Below are 25,587 nucleotides of genomic sequence, written 5' to 3'. Positions count from 1 at the left end.
ACCCACCTATATGTACGTATGTATACTTAGGAAGATGCTAGCTGCCAAGCCTGATATCCTGAGTGCTATTCCCAGGACCCACATGGTAGAGGAGACAAAGGTTGTCCTCTGACCCCCACATATGTATAATGTGTATGGGCACATAAACAAATACAAATAAATAAATTCCCATAATAAAATTTGAAAAACTATTTGGGTCTCTATGTAACAGCTCTGGCTGCCCTGAAATTTGATGTAATTCAGTTGGTAGAATTGCTGCCTAGTACAAATGAAAGCCCACTTTAAATCTCTAGAACCACACAAAATGGAGAAATCCTACCACTGGGGAAGTGGAGGCAGGGAGATCAGAAGTTCAAGGTCATCCTTGACTATATAGTGAGTTGGTGGCCAGTCTCATAAACAAACAAACAGAATGCTATTGGTCACAGACTATGAAGAACCACATCCAGAGATCCCTGTATTGGGATTAGCTATGATGGTTTCTGTATGGCTGCCTCCAGGCAGAAGATGAGTCTGTTTTCAGTAGTAAAGGGGATAATTATTGGGTAGAGGCATTTTTAAAATCATAACTATGGAAGAAGGCAATGTGTGGTTATACAGAAGCCAATGATTAGCTTGTGGTGGGATATATGATTTTTTTATTTGGCTAGTAAACATTTCCATCTCTAGTCTGATAGTCGTAAATCCTATCTTCCTTCCTAGAAGAGCAGAGCTATTTATGACCATGATTGGCCATAGCTAACAATAACCTCCCTGGAGCTTGATTGACTTTAGGGCAAGGCATATGGTCGAGTGGAACAAATCACAAGCCTTCCCTGCTACTGACAGACTGATTCTGGGAATGAGAAGTTCCATTTCTGTTTAATTTGTTAAAATGGGAGTGTGAACTCTGGGCATGTGGGCAGGTCCTACACTGCAGAGAAAGGCCCCTAGGAATGAAGATGGAAGCAGAGATCTGAGGGGAAGTCTGGGGTTATACTTGTCGCACGCCCCCTTTCCTATGACCTACATTTTTCCTTTACCTACACTTTAAGCTAGTAAAACCTTAACTTCTGGTTTATTTTTTTGTTTGTTTTTTTAACAGGTTTTCTCTGTGTATAACAGCTCTGGTTGTCCTGAAACTTGCTTTGTACACCAAACTGGGCTCTAACTCACAGAGATCTGCCTGTCTCTGCCTCTGGAGCACTGGCATTACAAATATGCACCATCACCTCCTGGCTAATTTTTTTTTAATAACTGGGGATCAAACCCAAAACTTCAGGAGAGAGAAGTGACCTACTAGCATGTTTTATATTTATTTTTTAAGACAGAGTCTTATGTACCCCAGATCTTTCAGAAATCATCCTGCCTCAGCATCTCAAAAGATGGGATTATAGATGCGAGTTAACTCTCTCTGTTACACTCACAGACCACACCCCTTTCACTCTGTAGCTCGGGCTGGCCTTGAACTTGTGCTGGTGATCCTGCTTCTGTCTTCCAGACGTTGAGATTTTAGATGTAGTTACCACTGCCTAGATATACTTTTTGATGTTGTTAAATACAGAGTCTCATGCATTTACAAATAACTTGTTGAAAATATTATTTTAGGCTGTGTTACATTTGCTTATGCCCTGGAACATTTGTTTAATGATGTAAAGATGTGTTGCTTTTGTTTAACTCTGTGAAGCTGTGATTCTCTGCCTGTCTAAAAATACCTGATGAGCGAATAAAGAGCTGAACAGCCAACAGCACGGCAGAAGAAAGGATAGGCGGGGCTGGCAGGCACAGTGTAAATAGAAGGAAAGGTCTGGAGAAAGCAAAGGAACAAGAGGACAAGGAGAGGAGGATGTCAGGGGTCAGCCACCCACAGAGTAAAGTAAAAGTAAGATATGTAGAAGTAAGAAAAGGAAAAGGTCCAGAGACAAAAGGTAGACAGGATCATTTAAAGTTAAGAAAAGTTGCCTAGAAACAAGTCAAGCTAAGGCCGGGCATTCATAAGAAAGTATAAGTCTCTCTGTGTGTGATTTGAGACCTGGGTTGTGGGTCCCTCCAAAAGCCGAAAGGAGCCAAACAGTAATAAAAAACAAACAACAACATGCTGGCATCCCAACGTGTGGCTAGAGTAAAAAAAAAAAATCCAACTAGACTAACCTGGAACTTGCTACGTGGCTGAAGATGGCATTGAACACCGTCTATCTGCTTCCACTTTCCCAGTGCCAGGATGGCAGGCATGTTACACTATGCTCAGCTTACATTTTCCCCAGGTAAGGTCTTGTTTTGTATCTCAGGCTGACAATCTTGTTTCAGATGATTTTTTTTTGGGGGGGGGTGTTTGAGACAAGGTTTCTTATCATAACCCTGGCTGTCCCAGAACTCACTTTGTAGACCAGGCTGGCCTCGAACTCATACAGATCCATCTGCTTCTGCCTCCTGAGTGCTAGAACTAAAGGTGTGCACCACAACTGGCAGTTCCAGCCTGGAATTACTTGGTTGAAATTACTGATATGTGTTACCACATCCGATTTTTTCTTTCCAGACTTATTTATAGTATGCATGCTCATGTCTATGTGCACATAAGTACAGGTGCCCTTAAAGGTCAGAAGAGACTGTCAAGTACCCTGGAACTGGCAGTTGTGAGCCACCTAATGTGGGTGCTGGGAATTGAACTTAGGTTCTTTGCAAAAGCAGTAATTGCTCTTAGCCACTGGGCCATCTCTGTCCCCACTAACTTCTGTTTTGATGTTGCAAAAGTCTTGATTAAAAAGTCTGATGCCACTGGGCATGGTAGCACATATATTTAATCCCAGCACTGAGGAGGCAGGCAGATCTCTGAGTATAAGGGCAGCTGGGTCTATATAGCAAGTTCCAAGCCAGGTGAGGATACATAGTGAGTGAAACTCTGTACTTAAAAAAATCTGGTAAAGCTGGGTGGTGGAGGCGCACGCCTTTAATACCAGTACTTGGGAGGCAGACGCAGGCTGATCTCTGTGAGTTCCAGGACAGCCAGAGTGGTAACACAGAAAAACCCTGTCTCGAAAAAACAAACAAACAAACAAAAGCACCCCCCCCCATGTGTTAAGGTGCCCAGTGTAATTCATCTCTTTTAAGGATTTCTACAGTTCAAATAATACTTTGCCAAGAGATGGACCAGGGTAGGAAGGAAATACCCCCACTTCCCTCGAGACAGGGTCTTAATTACACACAGCCCTGACTAGCTTGTAACTTGTTACATAGACCAGGGTGATTTCATACTCAAAGAAATCTACATGCCTCTGCTAATAGCCACCGCTAGGCCCAGTCTCTGGTCTGGTAAACTCTGTCTTGTTTTCCCTCTGTCTTGTGACAAGCTTCTGGTAATTACCTTTTAGCTATTCCCTTTTAGGCTTGGGTCATGTCATTATGGGGGCTGACAAGTCTGAAGTATGCAAGGATGGCCAGCCACACAGTATATAAGTACTGGTTTCTCCACTGCCATAAAGTAAATACTCTAAAAAGGAAAAGGAGAGGCGGAGCCGGACGTAGTTGTGAAAGCCGGTAACCCCAGTACTACGGAGACTGAAGCAGGAGTTCCAAGACATCCAAACAACCGGAACGCGATGTATGAGAAACAAGTGCAAGGCACCCTAGCCTGCGACTTAAAAAAAAAGAAAGAAAAGACTGACGATATTTAAAGGCATCCCTCCCCAGAGATCCAGTAAAACGTTCCCCTTACATTCCATGCTAACTAAAGCGCCCTCAACAGCACATTTTTCTGCTCGGTGATTGAGCGCGTCTGTGGCAGCCCGCTTCTAAAAGCGTGGCGCTGCTCAGAGGATACGCAGTCGTCCCAGGCGCCGCAGAGGGAACCCCTAGGCACCTGCCCTAGGCCCTTCTCGGGCAAGCGGTCGCCGCCCACCGCGGGGAAGGCGGGGCGACCAGTCAGAAAGTAGCGCGAAGTTATCACATCAGTAGCTTACTGCAGCTAGATGAGATCTTTGGGGACGCCAAGAAGGCCAGGCCTACGCGATCAGCCATCACCTTGACAGACGTACCAGGCACCTGCCGGAGAACTGGCCAAAAGCCGCTCGCCAGGCCACGCCCACCGCCTCACAATCCCGCCCCTGGCCGGCAGGGAAACCCACTCGTCACAGTATTTCCGGTTCCAATCTTCCAACCGGCTTCCGTAGCTCCCGTTTGCCAGTCCTCCGCCCCGGCCCCGCCCCTACCGCGTCTTTGACACCGTCACGTGAGGGACGCGCGCGCGGGGCTTGCCGGGAGTGGTGCTGCCGGCGGGTCAGGGTTCGGCCCAACATGGCGGTTCCTGTCGGACAGTGACCAAGGCTTTGCCGTCGGGAGGACCGAGCGGCCGTGGTCGGCGTCCCCACCTGCTGGGTGGGATGCAAAGCTCCGGGGAGCACTGAGAGGAGGCAGCGACGAGCCCGGGCCCCAAAAGCCGGAGCAGCGGCGGCTCCACGCAGTCGGCTGCAGGCTTCGGAGTGGGGCCGCACCCGGCCGGGCAGGCGGCTGCGGCAGGCTCGGCTCCGAGGCGGGGCGGAGGCCGGGCGCCCGGCTGCGGCCATGGCCCAGTGCTTGCAGTCGGTGCAGGAGCTCATCCCCGACTCCTTCGTTCCCTGTGTCGCTGCGCTGTGCAGCGACGAAGCCGAGCGGCTCACCCGCCTCAATCACCTCAGTTTCGCCGAGCTGCTCAAGCCCTTCTCTCGCCTCACTTCCGAAGGTACGTGCTGTTCTTCCTCGTCCATTGGGCTGAAGCCGGGCATGGCCGGGAGAAGGAAGTGGGGAGCAAGTGCAGGACGGAGGGGCGGCCGCCCGGGGCTGCGGCTGGCGAGGGGCGGCGAGCGGCTGTCAAGACCGCGCGCTCGCGGCCGCCTGGCTACGGACGCTTTTTTCCTCGGGACGAGCCAGGTCTTTAAGTCGTAGAGATGAACTTGAGCCCGACACAAGGGAGTCGAGACTGTTGTTAGCAGTCACCCGACAGGATTTGGAACCTACTGGACAGTTCAGGTAGCAAGATGCAGCCTCCAGAACGGAGTTTTTAAGAGTGAAGATCGGTCACGTCCCCTCGTCGAGTGTTAAAGTTCTCTTGTTCATGACATTGGTCTAGCCTTGGAGTTCATCCTGGCGGAACTTCAGTTTGACTGTTTATTTTTCCCTTTTCCACCATTCCAACATATAGCAGTTTGCCCAGTGTCAGGCGAGCAAGCACAAAGTATGGCATGAGTCATAAAGGATGGGGGCTGCGGTGGGCAGAGTGCCGGCCTAGCATGCCGGCGGGAAGCTCTGTCACCTGGGTCCTCGGTACCACCTAGCTGGCGCTCTCCTGGGATCAGCACTCTGAGGCAGAGGCAGGAAGAGAAGAAGTCTAAGTCTTTCCTGGGCTGTGCAGCGAGCGTGTTTGAGGCCAGCAGGGATACCTAAAGAGAAAAAAAGTAAAAATAAAAAAGTTTTAAAAAAGACAAAGGATAAATTGTAGTAACAATGTAGATGTTTCAAGTTATCTAAATTTATGGGGTTAGAACAGTTCACGCATTTTGTCCTTTTCATATTGATGGTTAATCATGAAAAATACATTCATATTTAATAATACTTTTCTTTCTCCATCATGTTTTTCATTTTTGTTAATTTTTAAAATGGGTTTTACTCTAAGCCAAGTTGGTCTGGAACTCACTCTATGTATGTAACTTGTAGGTCTCAAACTCCAGGCAGTCACCCATCTCAACCTCTTGAGTGTTAAGATTACGGGCTTGAGCCACCATAAATGGCTCTTTCTCTAGCTTTTGCTTTTTTTAATTAATGATTAAAGCTCATACTTAGAATTTTACTCAAAGGGCCTAGAGAGATGGCCTAGTGGTTAAGAGCACATATAGCTCTCACAGAGGACCAAAGTTTGATTCCCAGTGGTGGTTCAGAACTTCCTGTATCTCTAGCTCTGTGGGGGAGTCCCACACACACATACACACACATACACACACACACACACACACACACACACACACACAGAGAGAGAGAGAGAGAGAGAGAGAGAGAGAGGGGGAGAGAAGAGAGAGAGAAGAGAAGAGAAGAGAAGAGAAGAGAAGAGAAGAGAGAGAGAGATTGATTCTTTTAAAAGTTAAATATTTTTTAAGTATACCCCCAAGTGTAGTTTAACCGATATATATTTTTTTTTTCTGAGATAGGGTTTCTCTGTGTAGCCCTCACTGTCCTGGAACTTTCTCTGTAAATCAGGCTGCCCTCAAATTCACAGAAATCCGCCTGCCTCTGCCTTTTGAGTACTGGAATTAAAGGTGTGTATCAGCACCACCTGGCTTAACCGATCTTTCAAACAGAACATAGCAAAAAAGCAGGTACAGTTCCTTGGAAATTTAACAGTTGTTTACCATGAAGGGGTCACTTATAAATTTTTGTTTATCAAATAACTGATATTTAGTTACGATGTTTATCCAAAAAAAAAATAGTGCTACACTGTTGGTTAGTGTATCTACATGCCTCAGGCAGTCTTTAGGAGACTTGATGGTAAACTTGCTAAAATACATAAAAAAGTAGCAAATGATGTTTTCTTTTGGTGCTGAAGATTGAATTTGTTTGTACCTCTTGCACTAACCTTTTTTTCTTGCACTAACTCCCACATAGGTATATTCCCAGCCTTGGTGGGATTAGTTCTAGTAGTATAACTTAATTGACCCATGTATTTCCAAAGTTTTGGCAGATTTATTTCAATAAGTATCCAATATAAAAGATGTAAATGGGAGGTTTTGCATTCTTTTTTTGTTTTTGTTTTTTTAAATTCTGTGTTCTTTATGTGAAAATATCCTCTTTTGTGAGTAGGTGCATTTTTCAGGATTCCGTAGGCCTTCTATGATGGCGTTGCCTTCATTGGACAGTGCAGTGATAGAGGTGAACTTCTATCCTCTTGTGTTCTCTTCTCTTGCTGCGTGTGCAGTGAGGCGGTTGATAGAGAGGTGGTAGAAAGACAAAAGCAATCACTGCTTAGTCGGGAGTTGGGGAAGGAATGAGGTAGAATGGTATCTTAGTTCCTCTTTTCCTATGATAAAATACTCTGACAGGAACACCTGTAAAGAGGGAAGGGTTTACTTTCTCTCAGCTGAAGATACTGTCCATCATGGCAGAGAATTGAAGAAAGCAGGAGCCTGAAGCATCTGGTCACACTGCATCCGCACTCAGGATCCAGGAGTGATTGCAGACTAGAGCTAGCTCTCGGTTCCCATTTTATACAGTCCAAGATCCCTTTTAAGGAGATAGTTTCCTTTACAGTCAAGATGGATAACCCTCCAGTGGCATGCCCAGTCTTCCAAGTGATTGTAGAGCCTATCAGGTTTGCAGTTAAGACTTCCATCAAATGGTTAGGTCAGAAGGTATAAATTGTAGTCAGTGGTTAGGGGAGAGTTGTGGGAAAGCTGTCTTCTGGGGTACAAAATGCTGAGGAGATGCCCGGAGAGGAGAAGCTGGAGTTTCAGGAAGGGACCTCTAGATTTCATTTCTAGTGGTACTTTTGAGGCAGTCTTGAGTTCTTGAGCTAGGCCTGTTTGACAGATCATTGAGTTTGTAGTCTATAAGTCTATGAGTTGGTATGAATTTTTAAAAAGTTTAAGCTGGCATGGTACTTGTCTATAATCCTAGTGCTTTGGAGGCTGAGGTAGGAGAATTGCTTGCTTGGTGTCAGCTTCAATTACATAAGGAAACACTCAGAAAAGAAGAAAAAGTTCAAAGATGATTAAAATACAGACTGTAGTGGCAGCATAAAAAATTGGTAGAACATCAAGTTGGGAGGGGACTGGGGGTACATTTGGGAGGGGTTAAGGAGAGGTGGAGGGTGTGAATAAAATATATTCATAAAAATATATACATGTATGTAATTCTCAAAGAGTTAATGGAAAATAGAATATTCAAAAATTTGCCCTGACTTCTGAGAACAACCTTGGCTTAGAATAGTCAAGTATTTCAGGAGACTTATCTTTAAGTTTCAGTAGAAAAACACATAGTTTAAAGATACACTGAAAAAATGGTTGCTAGAAGAAATTTTGAGTACTCTTTTTGTGAAGGACCTTAAAAGTAGCTATTAGGCCTCATGTACATATAAGTTAGATGATAGAGAGCCATTTAGGGTTCCTCACCATGTTTTAAGAATTGAATGCATCTCTGTGAGTTCGAGACCAGCCTGGTCTACAAGAGCTAGTTCCAGGACAGGCTCTAAAGCCACAGAGAAACCCTGTCTCGAAAAACCAAAAAAAAAAAAAAAAAAAAAGAATTGAATGCAATGACTATGCCAATTAAGCACAGTTGAAAGGCTTTGTGTATTTTCTTTTTTTTAATTGATATTTATTGAGCTCTACATTTTTTTTCTGCTCCCTTCCCTGCCTCTCCCCTCTCCCCTTCAATCCTCCCCCAAGGTCCCCATGCTCCCAATTTACTCAGGAGATCTTGTCTTTTTCTACTTTCTACTTCCCATGTAGATTAAATCTATGTAAGTCTCTCTTAGTGTCCTCATTGTTGTCTAAGTTTTCTGGGATTGTGGTTTGTAGGCTGGTTTTCTTTGCTTTATGTTTAAAAAACACCTATGAGTGAGTACGTGTGATAATTGTCTTTCTGTGTCTGGGTTACCTCACTCAAAATAATGTTTTCTAGCTACATCCATTTCCCTGCAAAATTCAAGATGTCATTATTTTTTTTCTGCTGTGTAATACTTCATTGTATAAGGAAATGTACCACATTTTCCTTATCCATTCTTCAATTGAGGGGCATTTAAGTTGTTTCCAGGTTCTGGCTATGACAAAGCTGTTATGAACATAGTTGAGCACATGTCCTTGTGGCACGATTGAGCATCCTTTAGATATATACCTAAAAGTCGTATTATTGGGTCTTGAGGAAGGTTGTTTCTTAATTTTCTGAGAAATTGCCATATTGACTTCCAAAGGGGTTGTACCAGCTCACATTCCCACCAGCAATGCAGAAGTGTTCCCTTTTCCCCACAACTTCTCCAGCATAAGTTGTCATTAGTGATTTTGATCTTGGCCATTCTTACAGGTGTAAGATGGAGTCTCAGAGTTGTTTTGATTTGCATTTCTCCAATGACTAAGGATGTTGAACATTTCAAGTGTCTTTCAGCCATTTTAGATTTCTCTGTTGAGAGTTCTCTGTTTAGGTCTGTGTTGGGATTAATGAGTCCTGGCCTTCAGCTGCTTTTCCCTCCTAGAACCTTCTAATATAAGTTACTAGAAGCTGTGCCTAGTTAGAGGATCAGAGGATGGGATTATATCACCTGTTGACCATTGACTGCAGTGTGTTTAAGTCTACATGGTGTTAATAAAGAGGGGCTTTTTGATACCAGTGATTGAAGGTCTGCGTGTGTCAGTCTGTCTCTGTGTCTGTGTTCTCAACCTCCAGCCCCTTTCCCGAAGCTCCCGAACTGGGGTCTAGTGCATAGAGCGCAGACCGGGGTTGCGGTGCGCGGCAGGTCAGTACTCCATTTTTTTTTTAAATTGGATTATGTGATCTATTGGTGTCCAATTTCTTGAGTTCTTTGTATATTTTGGAGATCAGACCTCTGTCTGATGTGGGGTTATTCCCATTCTGTAGGCTGTCATTTTTGTCGTGTTGACCGTGTCCTTTGCTTTACAGAAGCTTTTCAGTTTCAGGAGGTTCCATTTATTAATTGTTTCTCTTAGTGTCTGTGCTGCTGGGGTTCTGTTTAGGAAGTGGTTCCCTGTGCCAATGAGTTCAAGTGTACTTCCCACTTTCTCTTCTCTAAGGTTCAGCGTGACTGGCTTTATGTTGAGGTCTTTGATCCATTTGGACTTGAGTTTTCTGCACGGTGATAGATATGGGTCTATTTTCATTCTTCTACATGTTGATATCCAGTTATGACAGCACCACTTGTTAGATATGCTTTCTTTTTTCCATTTGAAAATTTTTGCTTCTTTGTCAAAGATCAGGTGTTCAAAGATTTGTGGATTGATATCTGGGTCTTCTATTCGGTTCCATTGGTCCTCCTGCTTATGCCAATACCAGGCTGTTTTCAGTACTGTAGCTCTGTAGTAGAGTTTGAAGTCAGGGATTGTGATGCCTCCAGAAGTTCTTTTATTGTACAGTTGTGTATATTCTTGATGTTTGTTGTTGGTTATCTTTTGTTCTTTTGGGGGACCTGGCCACCCAGCTCCCAAATAAATCAAACAGAGGCTAATTCTTATAATTGCCTGGCCTTAGTTTGATTGCTTTGTTTCTTGCCAGCTTTTCTTAATTTAAATTATCCTGACTACCCTTTGACTCTAGGCTTGCTTTTTTTCCTCTTCTTCTGTATATCTTACTTTCACTCTTACTCCTTGGCTGGCTGGGTGGCTGGCCCCTGAAGTCCTCCTTTTCCTCAGTTCTCATTCTATATACTCCCTTGCCTGTTATCTCTCTCCTGACTCGCTATTGGCCATTTAGCTCTTTATTAGGACCATCAGGTGTTTTAGACAGGCAACGAATCACAGCTTCAAGAGTTAAACATGTGTAGCATAAACAAAAGTACCACACCTTAAAATAATATTCCCCAAGAGATTTGTGCTCCAGATTTAACTTGTATTCACTATTCACACGGTTTGTGATCCTAGTACTTTTTTTCTGTGGTGCTGGAGATTAAGCTGGGACCTTATGACACTGTAAAGAATACTGTAGTCAGCTGTCAGCTAAACAAACTTAACAGCATCTTTGGAGGTTCTGTGTTTTATACTGATGTTAGGGTTTTTTAATCTTTTAATCCTTAGAAGTCCTGTGTGTGTGTGTGTGTGTATATATATATATGTATATATTTTAATCTTTTAATCCTTAGAAGTCCTTTGTGTGTGTGTGTGTGTGCGTGTATATATATATATGTATATATGTATATATACATATATATATATATTATGGCTGTCAGTTTTTGTTTTGTTTTTAAAAAATGGGATTCCTGTATATGAGAATGTGTATATCTGTGTCTATATACATTTTTATGCTTCTTTGGCTCTTTTTCTTGTTTGGTTGTCTTGTCATTTTCAGATTTGTTTATTTTTATTTCTTTTTGTATTTTAATATTCCTTAGCTGCCTATTTGTTTTCTAACTAGAGACAGAAAGGGATAGATCTGAATGGGAAAGGAAGTGGAGAGGAACTGGGAGGAGTATGGGGAGGGGAAACTATAATCAGAATATACTATATGAAAAATGTGTTTTCTTTTTTGGGGGTGACAAAGTGTTGGTTTTTTTCAAGGCAAGATTTCTCTTTAGCTTTGGAGCCCATCCTGGAACTCACTTTGTAGACCAGGCTGGCCTTGAACTCAGCCTCTGTTTCCTGAGTACTGGGGTTAAAGGTGTGTGCCATCATCACATGCCGAAAAAAAATGTATTTTCAATGCAAAAAAAAAAAAAGAGGTATAAAGCAAACAAAACAAAACAAGAGGGCTAGGGATGTGGTTCAGTTACAGAGTGTTTATCTAGTATGCATAAAGCCCCATGTTTGTCTTCACCACCATAAAAGAAAAACACAGAATTTCTGTACTGCTGAGCAGTATCCTCAGTCCCTTAATATTTTTCGGAGATTTGTATTAACCGTTAGTCATGCCTTACTGTTTGTTTAATGGTAGTTCAATAATAATTCTAAGTATTTCAGTGTATCATTTTAGACGTGTTTAAGAAAATTTCACATTAATCTTTAAATTACAGTTTTGGAAGTATTCAACTAGTGTGTTGAAGTGGGTTAAATTTATTTAAGTGGTTAAAAATAGTAGAATGTAATTCTTCTATAAACCTTGAGTAGTTTTCTGCTTGGACTAGGAAAGTTTGGCAGATCAGTTTAGGAAATGTCTTTGAAAGGTAGCTTCTCTAATTTTTAGTTTTCTTTCCATTTACCATCTTTTTCTCTTCCTCTTCTTCCTCATCACCTCCCCACTTCTTTCTAGATGTGGTCTGTTTAGGTCTGGCTGGCTTTGAACTTCTGATGCTCTTGCCTCCACTTCCCAAGTGGAATTATAGGTGTGTACCACTACATTTTCCTTTGTTGTTAGAACCATTATATTCATTTTTAAAATTAAATTTCTTTTGCTTGTAAGCTTTTCTTTTTCTTCTTTTGATATTTAGGGTCCAGAATCTTTATGAGTGACCTGTACCCCAACCTGAAGTATTTCATCCTAGCAATGTTTTCATTACTTTCCTGTTGTTGTGACAAAATACCTGACACAAACAGCTAGGGCATTCTGACTTTAGGATGTAGGAGTACACTGAGCTGCTCATACTACATCTGTGCTGAGAAAGCAGAGGTACATGTTAGGAGCTCAGCTCCCTTCCTTTTTTTATTCATTTCTGGGGCCCTAGTCCATGGGATGGTGCCACCCATATTCAGAGTGGGTTTCCCTCCTTAGTTAATCCAGTCTGTAAACTCCCTCATAGTCAGGCCCAGATGTTTGTCTCCTAGATGATTCTAGATCCTGTCAAGTTGACTATCAATATTGACTACCACACATCTTTCCCTTTTCAACTTGATACCCAAAGATATCGCTTTAAGCATTTTAATCTTTATCTTATGTTTATGACTGCTGGCCTTTAAGTGTGTCTATGCACACATAGGTACATACAGTATCCTAAGAGGTCAGAAGAGGCTGTCTGATTGTGTGGGACTGAAGTTACAAATGGTTGTGGGTCTCCACATAGATGCTGGCAATTGAACTCAGGTTATCTAGAAGAACAGTTAATGCTCTTAACCATTGAGCTATTTCTCCAGCACCCCCCCCCCCATATGCCACTTTTAAGCCATAATCTATCCTTTGTCACTGTAGGCATGTAAAAATACTTCATGATGTAAAATGCAAATTTCACTCAAAATTCAAAAGTCCTTATAGTTTTTAACAGTACAATACTATTCTGAAGTTAAGTGCAAATTTCTTCTGATGATCACTCTGGTGTTGTCTTCACAGTGAGTCCCTATAAAATAAATTACAAAAACAGCAACCAGATAACATATTTCAATCTAGGATGACACAAATACTCCCATTTCTAAAGGGAGGAATGAGGGTATAGCAAGGACAGTTTGTACCAAGGCAAGACTGAAACCCAGTGGGGCAGACATCAATCCTTCAGCTCTTTGCTGGGTATCAGGAACTGTACTCCAGATGGCTTGGGTATCTCCACCCTTCCTGGTTTGCCAACTGCAACACATACAGTTTCTCAAACCGGTTTCACTCCATTCCTGTAGCTTTCCTAAGCAGATATCCCATTGCCCTGGCCTTTTTGTGGCATCCTAGGGTCTCCGAGTGTTGCTGAGGCTTCACCTTCCCAGCTTCACATTGTGGTCTCTTAGGCTCTCTTAGCAGAGAATCAAACCCTGCCACACATTGCTGTGCCTCAGTGGTGCCTTAGAACCGTGACCTGTGCCCTTCACTCTTGCAACTCCCATGCCTGTAAAACTAGTACTATGTGTATGATGCTAAGCGTTACCAGCTTGAGATGGAGTTTAGGCCCCTTGGACTACAGTTGAATTGTTCTCTGTGCCTTCCAAGATTAGTTGTTTTTGAGCAGGGCACCCATTTAGTAGCATTCTGTTTAGATTCCTTTAAGGGAATTTGAATTTTCACAAGATGTACTAAAGTGGAGTCTTGCTCTCTGGGCACTTTTCCTATTGTTTCAATTTAAAACAGGTTTTTCTGGAATTGTGCCAATCTCTTTAATAATTACATCTCTTTTCCCACTAACAAAGCTTGTCTATAACTTATTTTTTATGCTTATGTATTTTATTGTTTGTGTATTATATATTATACTTATATATTTTATTGTATGTATTGTATATGTTGTTTCCTGGCTGCCCAGACCTGAATTAATTATTTGTGTGATTATTATTTGTGTAATTAATACACAAAAACTGTATTAATTACAACACTTTTGGCCAATGGCTCAAGCATATTTCCAGCTAGCTCTCATATCTTTTTTTTAATATTTATTTATTATGTATACAATATTCTGTCTGTGTGTATATCTGCAGGCCAGAAGAGGGCACCAGACCTCATTCCAGATGGTTGTGAGCCACCATGTGGTTGCCGGGAATTGAACTCAGGACCTTTGGAGGAGCAGGCAATGCTCTTAACCACTGAGCCATCTCTCCAGCCCCTAGCTCTCATATCTTAAATTAACCCATTTCTATTCTGCATATTACCACAAGGCTGTGGCTTATTGGGTAAAGTTTTTGGGTCTTTCTCATATATATTTCTGTTCAGATTTCCCACTTGGCTGTACTCTGCTAAGCCAATGGCCAAAACAGCATTATTCATCAACCAATAAAAGCAACACATATACAGAAGGACATTCCATATAATCTCCCCTTTTCTGTCTAATTAAAAAGGAAGGTTTTAACTTTAACATAGTAAAATTACATATACAAAACAGTTATCAATCAAGAATTACAGTATTTCTTTTGAGTCTAAAGTTTCATATCTAATTTATCCTTTATCGTAACTAAGGAAAAACTATAACTCAGCTTTCAAAGACCCTAGAAGGATATAATATTACCTGAGTAAATAGAAAGTGCATTGTAAGCAACTTGCAAAACTCTAGAATTGACAGAGGCATCTTGCTGCCTGAGCAGTTACCCCAAGTTCTTCTGTAATGTTGGGGCATCCATCTTCAACCTACTGGCCCATAATATCCAGCAGACTTTTCCAATGAAGCAGGAAATTTGAAAGACTGTTTTGCCTATATTGGCAGTTTGTTAGTCATTTTCTTCTATGTGTGCAGAATGTCTGGCAGTTTCTTCTGTAAAGCAGGAACCCTGAAGGATCATGATGTCTTTTGGAAAGTTCGGCAGTGACTTTTCTATGAGTCCTGCATGTCCAGTTCATACAGCATACTCTCAAATAGTCCAGGCATGAGCAGTTTCTTGCCCAAATAGCTAGCCTTGTCACATTGAAGGCAAATTCCTTAATGAGTTTCTTCAGTGCCCATCAACCTCTTGAAGTAGATTGGTGCCAGCCAAAGCAGACATGTCTCATTGTCAAGAAAAGTCTAAGTTCTTAAAACCTGTTAAATGCCATATTCTGTAGGTCTTTGAAGTGTTGAAGATTATCTATCTAACTGAAATATATCTCTATATATCTAGAAAACCTAACTAACATAACTAAAAAGTTGGATTATTATAGATGACTATTAACCTGTATTTCTTAATTATACATTGCATTTTTAGATGAGCTAGCTGCACAAATAATACCTTAAACAAGAGTAACACAGTGTAACAAAATTGACCTTAAATTTCTATCACTAGATCAAGATCCACACCAGTGCAAAGTATTCATCACTATATCATATTCCCTCCTTTTTAATTTTTTTTTTTTTTTAGAAATTGACTGTGACCATTAATCACTTGTAACCAGCCCTTTTAAAATGAAAACAAGCATTTATAAACAATCGTTTTGGGAATTTGGGCATTGTTTTCTCCAAACTGCTTTCTGCTGTTTGTTGGGCAAAGTATTTTTAGGGTTCATGGAGACCAGCCACATTAACCTGGAAGGAATTCACAGGTTCTCATCTTCTGTGGAAACAAGCAGAACCTCTTTTCCAAAGTAACATATCCTTAGACTCAAATTTTGAAGGGAGGATACCTTTAAAATATAAATGTTGGTTTAGCGTGGCAGCCCATATAATGAAATGTCTCTTTGTACTTAGCTCATTCACAGTGAAAAAATTTAAAGAAAACACAATAATATACATAATCTAGTCTCTCTGTGTATACCCCATCTTTATCTGGCTTATCTTTCTTTATTACATTCTAATATTCTCTTTACTCCTTTAATTTATGATTGTGCTCTTTCTTCTCTCTCTCTTAAGTCTGTATATATTTATCCAACACTGACCCATTCAGAGGCCTTTTTTTCTGAATCTGTCTTATTGTGTACCTGTAACATTTTCTGACAAGGAGTGCTTTTTTAAAAAAAAAATACTAAGCAGGCATGGCTAGGACCAACTCCGCTGCCCTGCCTGTTGTTGATCCTGACCCATCAAACTAGCCCTCTGTTAGCCATGTTCACTACCCCAGCTCCAGTGATGCAGCAGGTCTATGTGTTTCCATTAAGCAAATTGTAACATGCTGCACATAGATCCCATTTAAGTGCTCCATAACAGTACCAGCAAGAACTCTTAAAGCTGACTCTTAAAGGAGCCGTATAGTTTTTGCTGCTAATGTTGAGTCAGGGAGCCTTCTATTAAAGGAATTGTGCCTTTGCTTGCCTCTAGCAAACAGAGCCCACCTGAGAAGATGTTGCTACCAAGAAGCCATGCATAACTCTGTTCTTTTGTGTCTAGAATTCCTTCCCAAAGCTCACCAATACCAGCTGGACTGGGAAGGAACAAGCATAGGACCAAACTAGTCCCTCTGAATATGGTTGACAGTTGCATGGCTAGGGCTGACAGAGGGGTCACTGGCAATGGCACCAGGATTTATTCCTACTGCTTGTACTGGCTTTTTTGGGAACCTATTCTCTATGGATACCTTGTTCAACCTAGATATAGTAAGGAGGGCCTTGGGTCTTCCCCAAAGCAAGTGCCTTACCCTCTCAGAGGAGTGGATGGAGGTTGGGGTGAGGGTAGTAAGTGGACGGAATGGGAACTTGGATTGGTATGTATAATGGAAAAAGATAGTTTGTTTTCTTTTTTAAAATAATAAGAAAAGTATTCCTTCCCAAGTTCTCTCAGGTTTTATGTGAATGTAGTTGCCCTACATTGGGTGCCATTTTGTAAACAGAGACTGCTCGTTTGTTTCCCAAATAATCACACAAAACTATATTAATTACAAACTGGCCAATGGCTCAAGCATATTACTAACTAACTCTCATAAATTAACCCATTTCTGTTCATCTGTGTATTGCCACAAGGCTGTGGACTACTGGGTAAAGTCCTGGGTGTCTTTCTCCTTCGGCAGCTACATGGTGTCTCTTTGACTCCCCCTACTCTCACTCTATGTATCTCTGTTTGAATTTTCCACTTGGTTGTACTCTGCTAAGCCATTGGCTGAAACAGCTTTATTCATCAACCAATAAAAGCAACACATATACAGAAGGACATCCCACATCAGTGTGTATGTGTGTAGGTGCTCATGTAGAGGTAAGAGGAACTTGTGGAAGAAGTTGGTTCTCTCCTTCCAACATGAAGAATCCAGTGATTAAACTCCAGTCTGTGGCTTAGCAGCAAATGCCTTTACCTGCCCAATCATCTTGTGGACCCCTTGTCTTCAGCTTTAAACTCCCTTCTCCCACAAATGGCATGTTTCCTTTCTGTTTTGCACCACTTGTTCTCTCTCACTATAGACCTGGGTAAAAGCAGCAATCAAGACACAACCTGGATGCTATCCAGCTTGGTATTTTCCCAGCCAACCAAATTAGTTCATTACGTTTGAATTCAGCCCCACCGAAGTTCTCAGAACATAGGTAGAGGCAGCCAGACTCTGTCAGAATATAACATGAATGAATGGCTTTTATCCTGTTCCCCTTTGAAGACCCATAAGCAAGGCCTCCACTGCTACTGTTTTTCTTGGCAGTCTGATTTTAAAAATTCCTACCAGAATGGTCTGTTAAACTCTTCTTACAACATTCTTGGGCTTTTTTTGTTTTGTTTTGGTTTTTCGAGACAGGGTATTTCTGTGTAATAATCTTAGCTGTCCTGGAACTAGCTCTGTAGACTAGGCTGGCCTTGAACTCACAGAAATCTGTCTGTCTGCTTCTGAGTGCTGGGATTAAAGGCATGCGCCATTACCCCCTCAGAGTTCTAGGCCCTTTGCCATTCTTATCAATGCATCTCAGAAGCCTAAGGATCACATGGTCAGGTGTTTCACTACAGCAGCTCCACTTCTGCCATCAATTCTGTATTAGTTACTCTTTTCAATGCAATGACAAAATACCTGAGAAAAATATCATAAAGGAGGGAAAGTTTGTTTTTGACTGACTTTAGAGGGATTAGTTCATATTGGAAGACATGAAAGCAGGAACAGGAAGGAGGCTGTCTGGTCACTTCATATCCATAGTCACCAGAGAGATAAAGGAATGGAGGTGGTCAGCTCACTTCTTCACTTTCTCTTTTTTATTCAGCTTAGGTTCTGAGCCCATGGTGTGATGCAGTCCATATTCAGGGTGGGTCTTCTCACATTCCTTAATCCAGACTCTCCAATCGAGAACCAGGCATCCTCAGGTTTGTCTTCTGGTGACTCTGGATCCTGTCAAGTTGACAGTATTAACCATCACAACTACTCCTATGTTGATGTAACTAGGTCATTAATCTCTAAGGTGTTTCTAGTTTGAACCCGGGACCTGGAGCATGCTAGGAAAGCATACTATCGCACTGTTCCCAGCCCTACACTTTTTGCTGCTTATAGTATTTGTCAATTATGGAATAACCTTAAGGAAAATACTTGCAAAATATGTTTCTAAAGGTTTCAAAGGTATATCATAGTACTTGCAGTTCTCTTTTCCTTTGTTTTTCTCTTTCCCTTCTTTTTTTGTGTCATAATTATACAGTTTGGAAGTTTTAATTACTAAGGGAGGTCTGTGTATTTTTAAATGAGAAAACAATCACAGATAAATGTGTAGAATACAACAACTATTCATCTCCTATTCAGCTACAAAATCCCAACCTTATTTTTTTAAATATTTTGTGTGTACGTGTGCATGTGTATGTCCACAGTGTGTGTGTACGTGTGCATGTGTGTGTCCATAGTGTGTGGGTGTATGTGTGTGTACGCGTGCGTGTGCACACAGGACAGAATAAAACCTTCAGTGTCTGTCCTTGCCTTCCACCTTGTTTGAACAAGGGTCTCCTTGTTTGCCCCTGCATGTGCTATGCTAGCTGACCTGTGAGTATCCCAGGATCCTCTTGTTTCCACCACCCATGTCTTTGTGGGAGTTCTGGGATTATAGACACATGGACTTGTGTGTCTGGTTTTATGTGGGTTCTGGAGATCCAAACTGCATTCCTCAGCCCTGTGCTTGATTTTTTTTTCTTTCTCTTTAAAATTATTGTAAGTTAGATTGGAATATTCTTTCTTTCTCTTGGTTTTGTTTAATCTTTACACAGTCAGATCAGCTACTGTGTATACGTTTTGCACATATACTTTAAATTATTTTTTCATCATTGTGTATGTGTTTATGATGTGTGTGAGTGTGAGTATGAGCATGCCATAGTGTATGCCAGGACAACTTCAGTACTTGGATCTCTCTTCCCGTCTGGGACTTTGGAGATTCAGTTCAGGTCATCAGATCTTTACTAACTGAGTTGCCTAGTATCCCACATAGGTTATTCAGAATACACATGCTAATATTCATTACACATGTTATTTTAATATTTTATTTTATTACTGTTATCTATTTTTGTTGAGGCAATGCCGCTGCCCCATTTTGTAATCTATACTGGCTTTAAGCTTATAGCAAGGCATTCCTTTGGCCTGAGTTGCATGAGTAATTGAATTACAGTTATGAGCCATAATCCCTGCAAAATACTTTAATATCTTATAGTTCTTTTTTTCCTACTTCTGAAATGTGTACCTCACTGTGTGACCTTGGCTTGCTTGGAACATGGTTTGAAGGCCAAGCTGCCTTGGAACTCAAAATAATCCTTGTGTTTATATCTCCCAAATTACTGGGATTGTGGATATATTTTCTGCATATGGATGAGCTTTATGTTTTTAATTTAAAATTTTAGAAGTGTCAGAGGGAACCCAGGAAATTTAGGAAATGTAGTTTGTAACTGATTAAATTATAAATAAGCCTAGACATACAAATGCTTATTGGGAGCCAGGCATGATGGCACATACCTGTAATCCCAGCATGCTGAGACGGGGGAATCACTGTATGTTCAAGGCCACCCATGAATCATACAAAGATCCTGCCTCCAAAAGCCAGAAAGTGACTGGGCACTTTATGGGTGGTGGTTTTGGACAACTCTAAATGTAGGGGAAACAGGACCTATAAGGAAATTGTGACCTGTAGCATTGTGTGAGAGGAAGGAATATTTTTCCCCTTTGAGACAGAGTCTCATGTAGCCCGGGCTGGCCTTGAACTCCTGATCCTCCTGTTTCTACTTTACAGGTGATGGAATTATGTGCCACTATGACTGGCTAAGAGGAAGGGAGTTTATGATTAATAGGTTAGGTATTTCTTTTGGTTTGTAAGGAAAAATGTAAACCAGTCGTATTCTGGGAGAATATTCTTTTAATTCTTAGCTTCTGATTTGAGATTCTTTTATGTTTGAAAACCATTAACCCAATTTTGATTTATTATACATTATACCAAGTTAATTTAAATTTTTTTCTCTTTTTTTTAAAAGTTCACATGAGAGATCCCAATAATCAACTGCATATAATTAAAAATTTGAAGATAGCAGTAAGCAACATAGTCACACAGCCACCTCAGCCGGGAGCCATCGGGAAACTTTTGAATGATGTCGTTTCTGGAAGTCAACCTGCAGAAGGATCAGTCGCTAATGTGATTACAGCAGGGGATTATGATCTTAACATTAGTGGTATGTAACAAGTGTTGTTATTATTTTTTTTAACTAAAATTTTTTGTTAGAAAAATAATTCTCAGTGTTGGACACCTTTCATTCAGTTCTTTAGGGCTACAGGGTGCTAGAGCTGGGCCTATAGAGTGCTGAAAGACAAGCCCAGGAACTTACTTGATTCTAACACCCGTAGTAAATAACGTAGGGTAATCAGTGTTTCGTGCTGAAACTAATACTAGATGACAGGGTTTTTATTTATGATTTGATAGTTATTAAATGAAAGGCATGTTATTAATCTTGCTTGGTGTTAAGTGGAAATGTTTATAAAATAGATTCTTATAAGTGCTTATACTGGTTTAGGTAGTAAATGTTTTCGTGATAAGACTGATAAGGAAAATAATACATTAATATGCACATTAATATGACTGAAACTTTGATGTGATTCTTTTCCAGTATCTGAAAGTCTTTACTTATTAAAAATACATCAGGTGAACTCTTAAAAGGAAAACATTAAAAGTATGTTCATCTAATTACAATCTCTCATCTGCTTAAAAACAGCAGCTTCTTTGTTTTGGGTTTGTTTAATTTTCTCTGCCATTTGTATGCTTCCTGATTGTATAGCTAAAGATCTTCCTGTGCCAGTGAGATGGCTCAGCTGGTGTAGTGTTTGCCACGCAAGCCTGGTGACTGGAGTTTGAGGCCTAGAACTCATGGGAATGTGGACTCGACTTTACAGGATTGTTCTCTGACATAGGTGCTGTGGCACTTTCGCACACCATACATTAATGGCAATAGTACGGTAGTGGAAGTAAACCAGATCTTGTTGCCATATACAGAGAACTTAATCACAGGTTCTAAGTCACCATTATTAATTATTAATAATTATATAATCTATTAATCTATTAATAATAAATTATTAATCTATAAGTATGTATGCTTAGAAATATGTGTAGAATTACTATCTTTTAGTCTGCCATATCTTTCTTTACCACTAATTTTAATTTCAGCAACATAGATCACTCTGATAATTTCATTTTATCTTTTTTATTTTATAGTATTAGGATTTGACCGAGGCCTTAAACATGTTAGTCAATCACTAGTAAGCTATACCAGCCAAAAGAATTTGAATTTTTAGATACAGGATTAATCAGTTCCTGGAATAATATATTTTAATGTGAGGAAAAATTTTGCATATTTTCCTCAGAAATGGTAGAATTTAAGATTTGTTTTCCTGTCATCACTGTTGAAGTATGAAAGGCAATAAGTCAGATTAGTATCTTACTCTTTATAGGACAAGCCCTGAGTTAATGGAGTCGGCTGCTGAGTATGAAACTCTCTGAAAACGTAAACTTGACTAGACTTCTTCCTGGTTCTTGTTCTTCCATCCTTCGATGGTCTTCTCCACTCCCTCCTGTTTGTCCTTTGTTGTTGTTGTTGTTGTTGTTGTGGGTTTCTTTTTGTTTTTTGAGACATACTCTCACTGTGTAGCTCTAGATGGCCTGGAACAGAGATTCACTTGCCTTAGCCTTCAGAATGCTGGGATTAAAGGCATGTGCCACCATGCATGATACTCTGTTTGGACTCCTTAATGGTAGGGTTTTTTCGTTGTTTTTTTTTTTATTTTTAATTATTAACAGTAATCATATTCCATTCTGATTTATAACATGTTATAGAAATAATAATTGTAGTAACATGGCCTATCTGCCATGCTAAAGTGCTAAGAGGATATAGAGAGGAATTGCCTATCACTTATGAAAAATAGTTTTGTGGGGTTGTTTTTGTTTTGTTTTTCTTTTTTTGTTTTAAGACAGGGTCTTGCTAAGTGTGTTAGTTGCTTCTCTATTGCTGTGACAAACAGCATGACCAAGGCAACTTATAAAAGAAGAAAGCATTTATTTAGGGGCTTGCTTATAGTTTTAGGGTTGAGTTCCTGACCATCTTGTTGGGGAGCATGCAGGCATGACACTGGAGCAGTAGCCAGAGTGCTGTATCTTGATGCAACAGCCGAAAGGTAGAGAGATAACTAACTGAACTGATGTGGGCTTTTGAATCCTCAAATTCCCCTCCCCAAACTTCCTTCCCAAACAATTCTACTAGCTAGGGACTCAGCATTCAAACGTGTGAACCTGTGGGGACTATTCTCATTCAAACCACCACATTAGTTTTCCTAGGCTGATAGGCGGACAGGTTGACTGGCAGTCCACTATATAGCTCAAGCCGGCCTCCAGCTGTTGTCCTTCCTTCCTCCTCTGTCTCTCCCTGGCTTTCTGGGGTTATAGGCATTGTTTTAATTAGGGTTTCTATTGCTGTGAAGAGACACCATGACCATGGAAATTTTAGAAAGGAAAACATTTAATTGGGGCTGGCTTATAGTTCAGAGGTTTAGACCATTATTTCCATGGTGGGAAACATTGTGGGATGCAGGCAGACATGGTGCGGGAGAGGTTCTACATCTGCATTAGCAGGCAGCAGGAAGAGACTGAGACATATTAGGCCTGGCTTGAGCTTCTGAAACCTCGAAGCTGCTCCCAGTGATACATTTCCTCCAACAATGCCACACCTACTCCAAAAAAGGCCACCTCTCAATAGTGCCAGTCCCTTCGAGCCTATGGGGCCATTTTCCTTCAAACTACCACATGCATGTACTACTATGTCCAGCAAAGCATCTATTTTTGTACTGAAAGTATTTTTCTGACCTCCAAGGTCCCTCTTCCTTTTTTTTTTTTTTTAAAAAATGTAACAGTGATATTTGCATGTAGATAGATTGCTTAGAAAACATGGAAAGGATATCAATTCTGTTCTTTGTCCTGCCAGCTTCTTTACTGTTTTTTTATGGTTTGTATTTTCTCAGAATGTTTTAGACTTATGTGTGTGTGTTGCTCGCATGTTTATGTGTATCATGTGTATGTTTGGTGCCCGAGGAGGTAAAAGAAGGGCATCCATCTTCTGGAACTGGGGTTACTGACAGTTGTGAAATATCATGTGGGTGCTGGAAACTGAACCCAAGTCCTCTGCAAGAACAAGTGCTCTTAATTGCTGAGTCATCCATCCAACTCTACTAAATTTCTTTTATTACATTTATATGTATCTGTATAGAACACATGTGTGGAGGTCAGAGAGGATAACTTGTGGAAGATGCTTCTCTCTTACTACCATGTGGGTCCTAGAAATAGAACTCAGATTGTCAGGTGTGACAGCTATCACACTAGCCTGATGTTATATTTTCTAAGTCATTATTTTCTTGTCTGTTTTTGTCCGTTCTTCCTTTCTTTCATGAATGACAGTGTCTTACTCTGTAGTCCTGCTTGGCCTGGAACTTGCTTATGTAGACCAGGCTGACTTTGAACTGACAGAGATCCACCTGTCAGTTTGATTCCGAGTGCTGGAATTAAAGGTGTGAGATATCGCACCTAGCATCTTTATATTGGTATCCATATATCTTAATCAGTTTTAAATAGAACATTCATTGGCCAACGATAACAAAACAGAAGTTGAAAAATGTGCATCTACTCCATCCTGAACTCCTTACTCCAGAGCACTTTCCACAGTTGTCATCCTAGAGATTTCCTTCTTTTTCTCTCTTTATTTTGCGTTATTAATATTATCCTTATTTTCTGAATGTCTGTGTATATGATGTGTGCACCATGGTGCCTGTGTGATCAGAGGACATTGTGAGGTTCTTTGTAGGTTCTGTGGATCATACTCATTTTCAGGCTTACGTCAGGTAGCAAGGGCATTTATCTACTGAAGCAGCTAGTCAGTGTTTCTTTTTCTTTTTTTAAAAGATTTATTTATTTATTACATATACAATGTTCTGCTTTCATGTATACTTGCAGGCCAGAAGAGGGCACCAGATCTCATTACAGATGGTTGTGAGCCACCATGTGGTTGCTGGGAATTGAACTCAAGACTTCTGGAAGAGCAGCCAGTGCTCTTAACCTCTGAGCCATCTCTCCAGCCCGTTTTTCTTTCTTTATAGTCTTTCATTCAAATCTCGCCCCCCGCTTTCTGTGTGTGTGTGTGTGTGTGTGTGTGTGTGTGTGTGTGTGTGTGCGTGTGTATGTGTGTGTGTGTGCGCGCTCGTGTGTGTGCGCGCAAGTAGACAGATTCTTACTCTGTTATATAGTTTGCACTAGCACTCACTGGCCCTAGCTAATTTCCCACTCAGGGCTGGATTCTCTTGTTTCAGCTCCTGAGTGTTAGGATTATAGCAAGTAATTGATCTTGATTCATCGTTACCTGTTTTGATGTATTTCTTTGATTTGCAGAGGAGCCTTCCCTAGTAGTTTTCTGAGAAGGGTGTATAGAAGATAATACTTTTAAAATATATTTTTTAAGTACTTAAAGAATTCTTAGAATACTTTTATTTTTTGTATGGGTGTTTTGTGTGTATGTATGTCTGTGCACCACATGTGTACAGTGCCTGTGGAGGCAGAAGAGGTCATTGAATCCTCTGGGACTAGAGTTACAGATAGTTGTGAGCTACCATGTGGATGCTGAGAACAGAAAAACCTGGGTCCTCTGGAAAAGAAGCTAATTCTCTTAACCATGGCGTTATCTTTCCGGCCCCTTAAGATAAAATTTTTGAGAAGTTAATGAAAATGTATTTTATGGTTGACTTATAGTAGTTTACCTGTACCAGTTAGAAATGTTTTCCTTCAGATTTGATACTTCTAGCTTTTTAGTGTTGTTCTTAAGAACCGTACTTATTCTCAGTTTTGATTAGAAGAGGCTCTTTGCTGTGCTGTTGGTGATGTACATTGGGCCATTTAGGGGAGTGAGGAACTATAACCATCTGGTCATGCACGGTCTTTAGTCCTGAGAATATTCTTTAATTATTTATTTCTCCATTTGTTTTTTCCCTGGAGCTATTCTTAGTTGGCTGTAGAATTTAAATTGATATTCAGTATTCTGATCATTCTTATGAATATTGTAGATTTTACTTTATATTGACTCCTTTATTGACATTTTAATGTTTGCTATCTTTTTTTAAAAAGGCATTTCTTTGAGACCGGGTGTGATGGCCCATGCTCTTAATCACAGCAGATGATTAAGGATCTCTGAGTTTGAGTTTGAAGCATACCCTGGTTTACATAGTGAGTTCCAGAACAGCCAGG

The 25,587-nt window shown here is 40.8% G+C and overlaps 1 protein-coding gene across 2 annotated transcripts in view; it reads left to right on the top strand.

The window, feature by feature from the left end:
• The first annotated feature begins 4,270 nt into the window (after nt 1-4,270).
• The window catches only part of Trappc8 (trafficking protein particle complex 8), an 85,003-nt gene continuing 63,686 nt past the window's right edge, over nt 4,271-25,587 (top strand). For both annotated transcript variants that reach the window (XM_005355807.2, XM_005355808.2), the window contains exons 1-2: nt 4,271-4,693; nt 20,297-20,491. In XM_005355807.2, the coding sequence (XP_005355864.1) occupies nt 4,537-4,693; nt 20,297-20,491 (352 nt within the window). In that variant the 5' untranslated portion in view covers nt 4,271-4,536. The remainder of the gene's footprint in view (nt 4,694-20,296; nt 20,492-25,587) is intronic.

Source organism: Microtus ochrogaster, chromosome 18 (genome assembly GCF_000317375.1).
Source record: "Microtus ochrogaster isolate Prairie Vole_2 chromosome 18, MicOch1.0, whole genome shotgun sequence".
Taxonomy (NCBI): domain Eukaryota; kingdom Metazoa; phylum Chordata; class Mammalia; order Rodentia; family Cricetidae; genus Microtus; species Microtus ochrogaster.
The sequence above is the reverse complement of the archived record's forward strand: the minus strand, read 5'-3'. Positions and strand labels throughout refer to the sequence as shown.